Source organism: Phacochoerus africanus, chromosome 4 (genome assembly GCF_016906955.1).
Source record: "Phacochoerus africanus isolate WHEZ1 chromosome 4, ROS_Pafr_v1, whole genome shotgun sequence".
NCBI lineage: Eukaryota > Metazoa > Chordata > Mammalia > Artiodactyla > Suidae > Phacochoerus > Phacochoerus africanus.
The window spans coordinates 116,713,318-116,729,079 of record NC_062547.1 but is presented as its reverse complement, the minus strand read 5'-3'; the positions used below and the strand labels follow the sequence as shown (position 1 = coordinate 116,729,079).

Genomic DNA, 15,762 nt, shown 5'->3' with positions numbered 1-15,762 from the left:
AGCCTTGGTGGAAAGCAGGGTTCTGACAGGCAGATGCCCAGGTTTATCAAAGAGGTTGTAAAACGGGACATTCACACAGGACTGGATCTGATTAGGTCCCTTCCAATTCCCGTTTCCTTTACCATTTTCCACGGTACCTGGCCAAGCATTTAATTACCCCTGATGGCACCCTGGGGCCATGCCCGCAGCAACAGTACTGCCCCAGCTGTTATCTATCTCTGGATCCAAATGTCATCAGTCAAAATCGAGCCCCTCACAGGTGACTATTCATCAGGTAACGTCTTAAAGTATCGCAGAGAACTTCAATGAGAGGCTGCTGTGGAGGAGAGACTCCAAAAGGGGACAGTGCTGTCCTGGGGCCGGAAGCCAGGTAACAATGATAACCACCAGCATTTACTGAGCATGTCACTCTGTTTTCTTTTCTTTTCTTTCTTTTTTACTTTTTTTAGGGCCACATCCACAGCATATGGAGGTTCCCAGGCTAGGGTCGAATTGGAGCTGTAGCCACTGGCCTACGTCACAGCCACAGCCACGCCAGATCTGAACTGCCTCTGTGACCTGTACCACAGCTCAAGGCAACACCGGATCCTTAACCCACTGAGCGAGGCCAGGGATCAAACCGGCGTCCTCATGGATGCCAGTCAGATTCGTTGCTGCTGAACCAAGACGGGAACCCCACTTTAAAAGGATTCTTCAGAATGCTGCGTCACCACCTTGAGAGGGATTCACCAAGATCCCGACTCTAGTCATCCCTCAAAGTGAACCTTCTCTGAGGTTGCAAGCCATGGGCCTGCTGTGCTCCCCTGGGTAAAGCCCAGACCACCCCCCCACCCCCCATCGATGTTCTCACCTCCATTGTGGGGAAACCCTGAGAGGGCACCCGCGTCAGCCAGTAACACTCAGGGCTGGGGGTGCTACCCATGGAGTAGCCACGTCCCAGTGACCACTCAAAAGCAGACGCCAAGCCTTCCTAATGAGGACCTAAAACCAGGATGGGAGGTGTTTCCCTACGCTGAACCTGCTCGTCTTGTGCCATCGGAGGCAGGATTCCGAAGGTTCTGGCAACACTGCACAGTGAGTTAATGTGGGCAGTCACAGCCAGAACATACACGCACGAGCTTGACAGAGGGAAGATGACTCTGTCCGCGGGTGTCAGAATGAGGTGGGAATTTTGCCTAAGAGGAAAGGCGAGGCGGCCATGGTGCCAGCCATCAGGGGCATCAGACAGGAGGGGAGGCTCAGGATCTTGGCTCTCAGAGGTGGCACGTGGCAAGTCCCAGCTCCTTCTGGAGATGTGGCAAGGAAACATGTCATCCATTGGGTTTTGGGTGGGAAAAGAAAGAAAAGCCTCTTTTGGGAATTCCCATCGTGGCTCAACCGTAGCAAACCCAGCAAGACGACAGTTCGATTCCTGGCCTTGCTCAGTGGGTTAAGGATCCATTGTTGCTGTGAGCTGTGGTGTAGGTCGCAGATGCAGCTTGGATCTGGCGTTGCTGTGGCTGTGGCGTTGCTGTAGTCAGCAGCTACAGCTCCAGTTGTTTACGAAAGATTAAGTACAAGAAGTAGAGACAAATGAACAAATAAAACCCCCCACAACCTGGAGTTTCTCAGCAGTTGTCTCCTACAACAACATGGTGAAATCCAACATAACGTGCTGCCAATGGATCTGATGTGGGTGAGCGCACATCCACGAACGGACCACTAGGGACGTATAGGGAAGGGGGGTGACTGATGTTTGTCCTTTAAGAAACGCCTAGAGTGGGAACCAAGCCAGAATGCTAGCAGTGGCTGTCCCTTGGTCATGGTATTATGGATTATTTCTCTCCCAGAGTTTTTTCCCCCCTTTTCCTTTTTTGGCCACCCTGTGGCATAAGGAGTTCCTGGGCCAGGGATCAGATCTGAGCTCAGTTTCGATTTATGCCACAACTGTGGCAACACCAGATCCTTTAACTCTCTGTGCTGGGCTGAGGATCAAACCTGCTTTCCAGCAGAGACACCGCCGATGCCGTTGCGCTGCAGAAGAAGCTCCTCTCTCAGCTTTTCATCAATTCTGTTTTTTAGAAAATTTCTGTGTTGTGTACTCATTTGCAAGCAGCAAAGGAAATGTGATGCTTGGAAGAAATAATGGAAGGGCAGCTTCACAGCTCATGCCACAGGGGGCAAAGGGCCACAGGGTTGGGGGCAGAGGCACTGCGGTTATGGACCCAATGCCCGGCTCGTGGGCAGTGAGAGGGGAAATCAGTCACAATCACATGAGGATTTGCCAGTGGGAGTCACATCAGGGTCTGGGTTGGGCTGGTACTACCCCCCACGTCTCTCCAGGCTTCACCTAGACTCCAGCTGGAGCAGCCTCCGAGGGCTGGGGTGTGCTGAGCAAGTCACCCCAGCATGTGCTGGCATGGTGTTTTCGTTTTTTTTAGGGCCATACCCGCAGCATATGGAAGTTCCCAGGCTAAGGGTCAAATTGGAGTTGCAACCACCGGCCTATGTCACAGCCACAGCAAAGCCATATTTGAGCCTCATCTGCAATCTATACCACAGCTCACGGCAACGCCGGATCCTTAACCCACTGAATGAGGCCAGGGATGGAACCCGCATCCTCATGGATACTAGCTGGATTCATTTCCGCTGCACCACAATGGGAACTCCTGGGGATGACGGTTGTTGATGTTTCACATGGCACCAAAGGGACAATGGTTCAGGGAGCCAGGGCTCTTGTGCAAATCCTGCAGCTGGCCTTGCCCTGTTCTCCACCGCCTCACATTAATGCCAGCATCAGCCTGGGAAGAGCACTTGCAAGCAGCATTCTGGAGACAGGGGTCCTTTTATATAGACAGAGGCTGCTGAACCCTGCAGGGGGTATGGTCTGGCTTCTCTTGGAGACGAAGTGTTCCATTCTGGCCTGGACATTCTCCTGACCTTAGCTCACCTCTCCAGGAACACATCCAGCACATGGTATGACTCCTAGACACACCGAAACCATCCCTGTCTACACTCAAGGCTCCGGCTGTCCTCCAGGGGAGAGAGCGACTGCACACAGATGGGCTGACCTGCTTTCAACATTTCCTCCTGATGACGGTAAAGTGAAGGGGGTCAGGGTTTGAGGACAGATCTCCCTCCCCCACCAGGGATACCTTCATGGCCATCAGCTCCTGCATCAGCACCGCGTTTTCCAGGTCTAGCCGCTGGCTGTCTCCCCGGGGCTTGACATCGTAGCTAAGAGGATCGATGTGGATGCTTTCCAACTCCAGCATGGTCAGCTTGACTGCGGCCCTGTCGTTCTTGAGCTGCTGGATATAATCCTTCAGCCTCTGCTCATCTTCCTTAGTGAACTCTGTATCGCAGCTGCTGGCTGTGGAGCTGGTGGTGCTGAGAAAACAAAGAAAACCCATCACATTCCCAGTCACTGCCAGTGGGTCTCTCTTCCTTTTTATGGCTGCACCTGCAGCATATGGAAGTTCCTGGGCTGGGGATCAAACCCATACCCTAGCCACTGCGGTCAGATTCCTAACCCACTGCATGAAATCTGCTAACACGTCTTTTTTCCCTCATTTTTCTCCATACCCTTTTCACCATAATAGTATTTAGATGATAAGTCCCCCCCCCCCAAAAAAAAATAGCATGGCACAGTAAATTGATACTACCTTTTGAGAAAGACACAAGTATAAAGAATAGCTGTTTACATATTTCACCACAATGTGTGGACCAGAGAAATGAATTCTAGGGAAATAATTCCACGGGAGCAACCAGAAACACGAACACAAAGATGCTTCATGGAATATAAGATTCAGTGAATAATAGGACATTTCAAAAAGAAGGAAATTATGTGGACAATATAGTAAGAATTAAGACAGTTTGAGGGAAGAAACAGCACTATGTAGCAAAAATAGATGTACATGTGGATAGGAGTTTAAAAAAGGTTATGCTGGAGTTTCCATAGTGGCTCACTGGTAGCTAGCATCCATGAGGATGGGGGTTCACTCCCTGGCCTCACTCAGTGGGTTAAGGAGCCGGCGCTGCTGTGAGCTGTGGTGTAGGTTGCAGATATGGCTTGGATACCGTGTTGCTGTGGCTGTGGTGTAGGCTGGCAGCTGCTGCTCCGATTCGACCCCTAGCCTGGGAACCTCCATGTGCTGTAGGTGTAGTCCTAAAAAGCCAAAAAAAAAAAAAAAGAAAAAAGGGATATTTTAAAGGGACAAGAGAAGTTGAAAAACAAAATACCTATGGCGTGACCTACAGATTGTGTGTGTGTGTGTGTACACACATATTGCACACACACATCTCAGACTGCTGACAGCAGTCCCAGAGGGTGGGAACAGGAAGCAGTGGTAGTAGGGGGGGGCCCTCTGTGTGGGTGGCACGGCTGAAATGGAGAAAGCAGGAAACCCCAGGCCTCCATAGCCATTCCTCACGCTGGGTATAACATTCACCACAGAGACTGAGGCTGGTCCAAGTGACCCTTGGCCATCCATGCTGAATGGTCACTGAGCAGGGGCTGGCAGACCCAAAGAGCCCCCTGGGCTGACCCCCGGGAACATGGTGGCCATGGAAGTTTCTGTGGGACCCAGACTATCAGGGAAGGGAGAGCACCACAGGAACGCTGAGGCCTGGCTCTCAGGAGGGTTGGGGCCTTTTCCAGAAGCAGGGAGGCTGCCCCACAGGTTCAGAATGAAACCCATGCTACCCATTCTCAAGCACTTGAGGCGGGCACGGACCTACAGCAGTTTCTACACTTGAGGCAGCCCTCCTGGACCTGGCTGGGCAAAGATGGCGGATAAACAAGCAGGGGCCCATTTAACTCATCACCACAGTCAGCTCCGCGTTATCTCTGTCGTTACATGTTTGCAAACGGAGGCTCAGCGACGTTAAGGGGCTTGCCTGGTCATGAGGCTGGAAACTGGTGCAGCTGGACGGGGGCTGCATCTCCCCATTCACAGCCCTGTCTCCCCAGGATTCCCATTGCTAGGAGCTGTGCCAGGAACAGGGAGTGGCACCCACAGGCTGCTGGCTGCTCTGGCCCAGGCCTGCCCGTCTCACCTCACACTGGAATAGGGGTAACAGGCCCAGGACCCCTACTTAGCAGATGTATTCTCCTCCCATCACTGAGAGATGGCCAGGAGCCGCTGCACTCTTATACATGACACATGATCAAGACGAGGAGGCTTCTGGGGAGGGAAGGGTGAGAAGAAATGGGAAGCTATGAACATGAGGAAGAGAACCTCTTAGGGCTTGGGGTGGCCTTCAAGTCAGAGAACTCCTGCTACAGGACTGGGAGGCCCCGAGCCCCACACACTCTGTGCCCCCAACCACCCTTCACCCCATCAGGACAGGGGGATGGAGCTTAGAGATGAAGGGAACAAGATCAGTCTGACCAACACACACCACCTCTTGAGAGGCCGATGGTTAATTTGATTTAATCACATACATCAATGGGGCAAGGCTGTGGAGCCCCACTGCTTGGCCAAACACCCCTTTCAGATGCTGCTGTGAAGGTATTTTTTATGTGTGATTAACATTTAAATCTGGAGACTTCGAGTAAAGCAGATTACCCCCACACACACACAGCATAGGTGGGTCTCATCTAATCAATTCAAGCCCTAAAAGAAGAGACCCAGATCCCTCAAGAAAGAAGAAATCTTGCCTCCAGATGGCATGTGAATTCAAGATGGCAACACCAACTCTTCCTGGGGTCTCCAGCCTGCCCACCCTGTAGCTGTAGGATGTGGCAGTCCCTATAATCAAATGAGCCAATTCATAAAAATCAACCTGTCAATCAGTCTCTCCATCCATATACACCCACACCCGCCTACACACCCCTATCAGTTCCGTTCCTCTGGGAAAACCAAATAGGAAGGTGCTACCTTTACCTGAAACCCAAGATCTTTTTTTTTCTTTTTTTGTCTTTTAGGCATTTCTTGGGCCGCTCCCCCGGCATATGGAGATTCCCAGGCTAGGGATCGAATCGGATCTATAGCCACCGGCCTACACCACAGCTCACAGCAACGCCGGATCCTTAACCCACTGAGCAAGGGCAGGGATCGAACCTGCAACCCCATGGCTCCTAGTCGGATTCGTTAACCACTGAGCCTCGATGGGAACTCCGAGACCCAAGCATCTTATACGGTTTGCAGATTTAGAGTCAACACCACTCAGACTCTCCATACTTACTTCCTTTTCTTTAAAGTGAAGGTAATACAGTGCATGCCTCCTGAGCCTGTGGTGAGGATCAAATGAGATAAAATGTTTGGAATAATGCTCCCCCCCAACCCTGCAGAGTACTTGATAACTGTAACTTTCTCTCATTCATTCAAGAAATATTGGAGTGCTCACCATAGATCACTTTTCTAGGACTTAGGGGAAAAAAAAAAATCTGCCTTCAGGAACTCATTTTTTTTTTTTTCCAAGTCATATGAAAGTTCCGAGGTTATGGTTTGAATCAGCTGCAGCTGCCAGCCTACACCACAGCCATAGCCATGTGGGATCTGAGCTGCATCTTCGACCTCTACCACAGCTCACAGCCACCCTGGATCCTTAACCTGCTGAGCAGGGCCAGAGATAGAACCTGCATCCTCATGGATACTAGGTGGGTTCATCACTGCTGAGCCACAATGGGAACTCTGGGAACTCAAGAGTCTAACAGGGGAGATAAACAGGTAAAATGCACAGCATATTAGGCAGTGAGACATACCAGGGAGAAAAATGATGCGCTTATGGGCAGCACTAAGGGGATCAGGTGACTCTTCCAAACAGAGTTACAGAGAAGGCCTCTGTGACTGAATTACACGTGAGTGGACCTAAAGGAAGTGAGAAGGGGAGCTGAGTGGATATTGGATCCAGACGGAGGACCTAGCAAATGCAGAGGCCTGAGGCAGTAGGATAGCAAGAATGAGAGTGTTTCTGAATTTGAATCAGTCAGGGGACAGGGAAGAGAGCTGGTCAGAGAGGATGTGGTCCTAAGGGCAGGGGCCTGAACATGTAGGGTCTCGAAAGGGTTGTGTACTTTCCTCTAGAATTAGAACGGAAGCCACTGGAGGGTTTGTAATAGAGGAGTGACGTGATCTGCCTTTCATCTTATAGGATCCCTCTGGCTGCAGGGAGATGAGAGCAGAGGCAGCCAGATGTTTTACGGGCTATTGCAACAATTGGGAAATACAGTGGAAGCTGGGAAGGCAGGAAGGAGGTTAAAAATGATTAATCATCAGTGTCATGTGTTCCTATGCTGAGTTTTAAAGAGGACTTGATGGGAGAAGCAGTAACAGCCTCCAGTTGGGCCACTTCAGGTGCAACTGCCTCAAGAAACAAAGCAGCTCAAGAAAAGCATGAAAGAGCAAACAATACCACCAGCAGAGGGCACCAGGGAGCCAGCGGGTGTCTGAGGATGACAGCTGCCCAACAAGAGGGACTTATCCTAGGGAGAAAAAAGGTCCTTCCTTAGACATCTAAGCGTTCTTTACTAAAGACCTGTTTGCTAACAGCGGCATGGCAGGCATGCCTCACACAAAACCACTCAAGAGGACTCCGAGCTCGCCTTCAAGCATTGTCAACACAATGTGGAGAAACAGATGCTTAGGTTTCCATGTGTGAGCAGCAAAACCATTTACCGCACATTCCATAGGGCTGAGTGGGAGACACGCTCCCAGGAGAGGCACATTTGGACAGTGCAGTGCTGGGAAATAGCAGTGCTTCTCTTGCCATGAGTTGGTAGGAGGCTTCAGTTATGAAAGCCTTCCTCTGAAGCTACGACTCAGCACCAGAGGGTCACTCTACAACTCTAGTCATTCTTTCCATTAAAAATTATTTTTGGGGCGATCCTGTTGTGGTGCAGCAGAAACGAATCCAACTAGGAACCATGAGGCTGTGGGTTCGATTCCTGGCCTTGCTCAGTGGGTTAAGGGTCTGGCGCTGCTGTGGCTGTGGTGTAGGCCGGCAGCTGTAGCTCCGATTAGACCTCCATATGCTGCAAGTGTGGCCCTAAAAAAGGACAAAAGACAAAAATATATATATATATATACCATTTGTTTTATGTACTTATTTATTTGGTCTTTTCGGGAGGGGTGGGGGGCAGGCGTACTTGCGGCATATGGAGGTTCCCAGGCTGGGAGTCTCGAACTGGAGCTGTAGCTCCCGGCCTGCACCACAGCCACAGCAATGCTGGATCCGAGCTGCCTCTTCGATCTACACCCCAGGCCATAGAAATGCGGGATCCTTAACCCACTGAGCCAGGCCAGGGATCGAACCTGAGTCCTCACGGATACTAGTTGGGTTTGTAATTGTTGAGCCATGATGGGAACTCCCAGCCATTTGTCTTAATGCACCCTTCCACTGATTCTGAGGCAGAGCCAGGCTTCTGAACAACTAGTCTACCCCACAGGATAAGTGGGTATTTGCAAAGTAGCCTGAAAGGTAATGGGACCACATCCCAGATACTCTAGGGAGAGGCCACTGTACTCCTGGGCTGATGTGGTGGGTCCCAGCAGTTATGAGCAGGTCTCTGCCATCAGGCAGACCCGGTAAATGTTCTTCCTCTGTCACTGCTGAGCTTATGGCCCAGAATAAATCACTCAACCTCTCTGGCCTGTGATAAAGTGGAGATACTAACAGTTCCCACATCACCAGGTTATGCAAAGGAGACAACAGGTCCTAAAGCCAGCACCCTTCTAACCCCCCACCCCCAACACACGGTACTCGTTCTGGGGGAGGAAGAGGGACAGCTGTGTCACTGGTCCCATAATCCCCAACATCGGTCCCATGCCACCTACCTAGCAGGTCCTGCAAAAAACCACTGCTCTGAGGGAGGAGCAAAGCAGCCAATGCTTGACTGGACTTGAACCTCCCCACCTCCGAACTGTCTGGGAGATACACATGTGGGTGGGCAGAGGCTGCCAGGCTCCGGGGTGTCCTGGGGCTCTCTAGGGCACCATCTCTGGCCAGGCAAGGAAGGCTTTTGTTTCACCATCTCTGCTGTGGGTAGAGTGTTAAGAAAGGAAGCAAAAGAACAAAAGGACAAAAGATCTCCCTCCAAGGATATTCTACCCCTGTGGGCAGCTCAGAGCTGCAAGATGCTTTTGCAGGGGGAGGTTTAATTTTGAGAAAAGCACCTAGACTCGCCGCCTCTCTGGCTTCCCTCCTCTGTCTTCCAGGACACCAGCAGGGGACAGATCAGGCAGGGTTAATGACAATTCTGCTTTGTGCTCTTCACGTTCCACCGCGGAATATGATTATGACAACAGTGAGAGGCGGGGAAGCCAGGGCCTTTTCTCTGGCCTCCTGCAGACAAAGGCGCTGCCTGTCTCCCTGGGGGCTGCCGCTGGCTGCCGGGGAGGGTTCAGTCATCCATTAACTCTCCAGGCCTGGAATGCCGGATGAGCTCAGCATCAGGGGGGAATAAATCACTTTCTGAGGGGGCCGAGTTCTTCCTCCTCCTCGCCAGGGTGACGGATGGTGCAGAGGGCTACAGAGGAAGTAAACCCCAGCTCGGCCCAGGACAGGGGGGAGCTGCACATTTTTGTGTTTTACTCTGGTTTTTCCGGGAGCTGGGTTGGGTCACGTGGGCTCTCCTCTCCGTGAGGCTCTGCCTGAGCTCCCCTCCTGCTGGCTCTGCTCTGTGCCTATTAGCTGTGGTCTCTCTGCTCACTGCACATTGTGGGGGGCCCTGGCTGGGCCTGGGACACCCAACCGTCCCTCCTGCCCTGCTCACCGTGTGATGTGGGTGCACTTTTACTCAAATAGCCACTGATTGTAAATGTCCTCTCTCCTGTCCCTCTCCACAGCGTTCCATCCTTGCCATCGACAAGGCATCAACAACTCCCCATCCTGCTTTTTAGAAGAATCCATTTTTCTTCAGCTTTCTCATCTTGTCTTGGCAGAAGCTGAAAAGAACATTTCTTTTGCCTTGAAAATCAGAGATGGATTTTTCCTAAAGTTTTTCCCTGGCCCCAGTTAGGATCTCGGTTACATCAAGGAGCAGCTCATTCTCCCAAGGAAAGTGGAACCCAGGGGGCCTTTTTGTTCCTGGGCATTTTAAATTTATAATGAGGAAGGAGGGGGTCAGGCCAGGTGACATGTGGCCCCACTAAGCAGAAGCTCAGGCCATGTCACCTGCCTGTATCCTCCAGGGCCGTGCTAGGTACCGTCCCACCTTCAGCCCCTCTTTTTTTAGAATTCTTTGTCACAATCCAAACCCCTTCAAATGATTACCAGCATTCTCTAGAAGTGGTTCAAGAAGGAAAAATTACCTAACAAAATACAGTTGACTCTTGAACACCACGGAGTATGAACAGTGCTGGTCACTTAAACCTGGATTTTTATTTTTTTTTGCTTTTTAGGGCCACACCCGCGGCACATGGAGGTTCCCAGGCTAGGGGTCTAATCGGAGCTACAGCTGCTGGCCTACATCACAGCCACAGCAATGCCAGATCCGAGCCACGTCTGCGACCTACACCACAGCTCACGGCAACGCCGGATCCTTAACCCACTGAGCGAGGCCAGGGATTGAACCCGTATCCTCATGGTTCCCAGTTGGATTCGTTTCAGCTGCACCATGATGGGAACTCCTAAACGTGGATTTTTAAAAATAAATATAGTACTGTGTTTATGATCAGAGTTGAAGGAATCTGTGGTGGTCCTGGAATGTATGCCCTGGATACCAAGGACATGACTACACAGGTAGGGGAAACCTGATGCCAGGTAATGGAAATCCTCAAAAACTGCCTGGTCCCAGAAAGCCCCTAAGAAGGCAGCTGAGGAGTTCCCGTCGTGGTGCAGTGGTTAATGAATCCGGCTAGGAACCATGAGGTTGCGGGTTTGGTCCCTGCCCTTGCTCAGTGGGTTAATGATCCGGTGTTGCCGTGAGCTGTGGTGTAGGTTGCAGACGCGGCTCGGATCCTGCGTTGCTGTGGCTCTGGCGTAGGCCGGTGGCTACAGCTCCGATTTGACCCCTAGCCTGGGAACCTCCATATGCCACGAGAGTGGCCCAAAGAAATAGCAAAAAGACAAAAAAAAAAAAAAAAAAGGAGGCAGCTGAGAGTGGAAGGCAAAATGAGAGACACACTTGGGAGACGGATTCTATTTCTGTAGCTATTTGTAAGGGGCTATTATGATGGTGCTGGAAATTAGGCATCTCTAAAAAAACAAATACGAACCTACACCTAATTTGGGTGCTGGCTGATAACACACCAAGATAAATACCATCTACACCTGACATCTATACTGCTGCTAATACTTCCTCTGGCATTAGAAAAATTAAATAGTCAGCATTCCCAATTTAAGAATTCTGCACCTTCAGATTCAACCAACCATGGATGGAAGATTTGGGGGTAAAAAAAAAAAAATCCAGAAAGTTCCAAAGAGAAAAACTTGAATTTTCCACATGCTGGCAACTATGCATAGCATTTACATTATATTAGGTATTATAAGTAACCTAGAGATGACTTAAAATACCTGAGAGGATGTTTGTAGGTTCTAATGCAAATACTACAATGTTTTATAGAAGGAACTTGAGTATCCTTAGATTTTGGTTTTAGAACCAACACCCAGCCCCCACCACCATGGATATCGAAGGAAGACTCTAAATGATTTTCAATATCATTACTAGTTAAGAGAATCAAAGTAAAACATTAAATTTTTTTTTCTGCCAAGAGATCGGCCGAATTAAAAAAAAAAAATGTACATTAGCAAGTTTTAGCAAGGGTGTGGAGGAAGAGGCCCTCACACACTGGCTGGATCATGTACCAAGGGCTATTTGACATTTGAAACATGGTTAGGCTTTTTTTTTTTTTTTTTTTTTTGGCCAGATCCACAGCATATGGAAGTTCCCAGGCTAGGGGTCGAACTGGAGCTGCAGCTGCTGGCCTACACCACAGTCACAGCAATGCCAGTGTGCAAACTACACCGTAGCTTGTGGCAAAGCCAGATCCTTAACCCACTGAGCCAGGCCAGGGAATGAACCCAAATCCTCATGGATACTAGTCAAGCTCATTACTGCTGAGCCAGAGTGGGAACTCCCTAGCCAGCACATTTTTTAGCCAGCACATTTTACTTCTCAGAATTGGTCCCAGAGATGCAACCACTGTGGAAAGCAGTATGGAGATTCCTCAGAAAACTAAACATAGAATTACCATCTGATCCAGCAATCCCACTCCTGGGCATATATCCAGAGAAAATCACGACTCGCAAAGACACATGTACTCCGATGTTCACTGCAGCACTATTTACAACAGCCAAGACATGGAAACAACCTAAATATCCATCACAGAGGAGTGGATCCAGAAGAGGTGGTACCTATACACAATGGAATATTACTCAGCCATCAAAAAGAACGAAATACCAGCATTTTTAGCAACATGGATGGACCTAGAAACTATCATGCTAAGTGAAGTCAGCCATACAATGAGACACCAACATCAAATGCTTTCACTGACATTTGGAATCTGAAAAAGGGACAGACGGAACTTCTTTGCAGAACAGATGCTGACTCACAGACATTGAAAAACTTATGGTCTCCGGTGGAGACAGTTTGGGGGGTGGGGGGATGTGCTTAGGCTGTGGGATGGAAATCCTGTGAAATCAGATTGTTATGATCATTATACAACTACAGATGTGATAAATTTATTTGAGTAATTAAAAAAAAGGCAAAAAAAAAAGAATTGGTCCCACAGAAACTACAGGAGGAGAACAGGTGGAAGGACAAGGTTGGTGGCTGCAACAATGTTCTGAGAGTAAAAAATTGGATACAAACATCCAGCAAAAGGCAGCTGTTTAAATATACGATGGACTGTCATCCAATGGAAGACTGGGCACTAATGAAAAGAAAGACACAGGTGGAAAGGGATCTAAAAATGCAATACTAAGGGGCAAAAGCAAGTTTCAGAGAGGCCACACAACAAGACCCTCGCTGGGTTAAAATGAGATGGAGTCACAATTTTAAAGATGCCCTGTTTTGGTCTACAGACTACACACCTTCCTCCTTCTCCCGGGACCTACCCCTTCTCTCCACCCATGCGGCTCCTGTGGGAACTGCTGTGACCATGGATGACTGGGTCAGCACTTGAGCCCAGCTGGACCAGTTGTCCCTCCCCAGGATTTTCTTACTTGACACCAGTGAAACGAGTTAGCCTCATGTACTAACACAGGTGGCTTAACCAGGCATTGGTTTTTGGTCACCTGGGGAGTGGCCTGCAGCAGCAAGTAGGTAAAAAACCATGTGCACAGGCCAGTGTGGCCTGGCCTGGCCTGGCTGCACTCTGGTGCCTGGTTCTGCTGCTGCTCGGGCTCAATGTAGCTCTCTGCCTTCTGCCTGCACACATGACTCCCGTAGGGGAGACCCCAAATCCTTCCACCGAGACCTCTTTTCAAGCTATTTGAATATGTTTCAGTCACTGGCAACCAAGGGTCTAGGTAATAAAAAAAATGGACAATTAAAACTGTAGAGATCTATCATAGCAGCACTATTTACAAAGCCAAGACATGGAAGCAACTTAAAAGTCCATGGACAGATGGATGAATGGATAAAAAAAGATATATATACAATGGAAAATTACTCAGCTATAAAAAGAATGAAATAATGCCATTTGCTGCAACATGAATGGATCTAGAGATGATCATATCGGTCAGAGAAAGACGAACTGTCATTTATGTGGAATAAAAAAAGGATGCAAATAAAATTATTTACAAAACAGAAAGAGACTCAAAATCAGAAAACAAACTGCTTATCGAAGGGAAATGGGGGCGAGAGGCAGGGGTAAATTAGGAGTTTAGGATACATACTACTATATAAAAAATAAACAAGGACCTATTGTATAGCACAGAGAACTATATTCAATATCTCGTATTAATTTAAAATAGAAAAGAATCTGAAAAAGTGGTGTGTGTGTGTATAAAACTGAATCACTTTGCTATACACCTAAAACATTGTAAATCAACTATACATCAGTAACAGGAAACCTGTGGGGATCTACTCCAAATTGTTTGCGGTGCCTTTTCCAGGGAGGGTCCTAGCATGCAGTATGTAATGCTTGGATTTTAATTGTTTAAAACAAATTCTCGTCGTGGCTCAGTGGTTAACGAATCTGACTAGCATCCATGAGGACACAGGTTCAATCCCTGGCCTCGCTGAGCGGGTTAAGGATCTGGTGTTGCCATGAGCTGTAGTGTAGGTTGCAGATGTGGCACGAATCCTGTGTGGCTGTGGCTGTGACTGTGGCATCAGCTGGCAGCTACAGCTCTGATTCGACCCTTAGCCTGGGAACCTCCATATGCCCTGGGTGTGGACCTAAAAAAAAGCAAAAACAAAAAACAAAAACCAACCAACCCAAAAACTCCATGCCAGTTGGCCATAGTGGGAGGGAAGGGGGTATACAGAGCCACCTAGCCCTCTGAGTTCCAGCTCAGAAAGCTTGTCTTTCCTCCTTCCATCATCGTGACATGGGAGAATGCCTGAGGGGAACGGTGAGATTTACAAACAAAATTAAACATTCTAATTATGAAAGTGTCTGCTGCTTTGGGACTTTCTCTTCTGAGCCACAAGGAACACAAGCAGTCTGGCTGTATCAGCTCCCAGGAACGTGTGTCGCCATGTGAATGAATGCCTGGTGTGTGGTTTCTCCGCACCCTTTGCGACGGGCTCTGGTCGGGGTGGGTGTGTAAAAGGGAATTTTTAAAGAGAGTTGAGTGAAATCAGAGCTACCGGCCTCTGTACTTTGATGAGAGGATCCATTCAAGATGGAATTCAGTTCCAGGGCTGTTCTTTAGTGAGGTCATCTATTTCTGAGTTCGTCTCCATCGACAGAAAATATACTGCCTACACTTCAGCTTCTCTAAGATGACTTTCTCAAAAATCAGGGCTCATCCATACGTTAAAATATGTCTAAGAAACAGTCACAGCCAGGGTTCCCACTAAATAGCTGGCTCTAATTCTGTCCCTGATTTAGGTTAAAACAACGAAATTATTTTTTGCGGGGGCGGGGGGGGGGGGAAGGTGAGAGCCAAAGATGTGTTAACACACCCCTTACAAGCTACTGAAACAGCACATGATTTCCCGTCAACCCAGTTCTCATGCTCACTAATTCCACAGAATGATACCACTGATAACATGAGAACTGCATTTCTATTCTAAATGAACGTGGAAATTACAGATTATACGCATCTGGAAAAGTCATTAGGAAGGGCATCTGCTTTCTGTGTTTAAACAGAAGAATCTGGTTTGAAGACAAAAATAAATGATAATCTATGCCTCCCTGAGTAAGACAATTGGTGCTAGAGTCCAAAGGAAATCCGTCCCCTGTGTCTGTGGGCACCTGGCCAAGTGTGTTACTGGGAATGTCCCCTTTCCTGGGACACCGGGTCCAAAACAGATACATGGAAGCACTTAGGCAGATGGCTCGGTGCTGCTGGTGGGGAAGACTCATGGCAGCACTAAGTTTCTTTCGGGTACTGGAAAACATCAGTGTCTCTCCTTTTGCTTTTGAGATTCAGTCTCCCCTTAAGTGGCTTTGGTTAGTTGATCTGAAAGCAGACACTGTTTTTGGTTTTTGTTTTGTTTGCTTTTGTCTTCTTAGGCCTGAACCCTCGGCATAGGGAGATTCCCAGGCTAGGGATCCAGTCAGAGCTGCCAACCTACGCCACAGCCACAGCAATGCCAGATCTGAGCCGCGTGTGCAACCTCCACCATAGCTCACAGCAACGCCTGCTCCTTAACCCGGAAGCGAGGCAAGTGATCAAACCTGCATCCCTGATGGATGCTAGTCAGGTTCGTTTCTGCTGCAC

The 15,762-nt window shown here is 48.9% G+C and overlaps 1 protein-coding gene across 2 annotated transcripts in view; it reads right to left on the bottom strand.

The window, feature by feature from the left end:
• LOC125126224 (colorectal mutant cancer protein) overlaps nucleotides 1-15,762 on the bottom strand; it is a 337,404-nt gene that overhangs the window by 24,949 nt on the left and 296,693 nt on the right. For both annotated transcript variants that reach the window (XM_047778410.1, XM_047778409.1), the window contains exon 13: nucleotides 3,135-3,369. In XM_047778410.1, coding sequence (XP_047634366.1) covers nucleotides 3,135-3,369 — 235 coding nt within the window. The remainder of the gene's footprint in view (nucleotides 1-3,134; nucleotides 3,370-15,762) is intronic.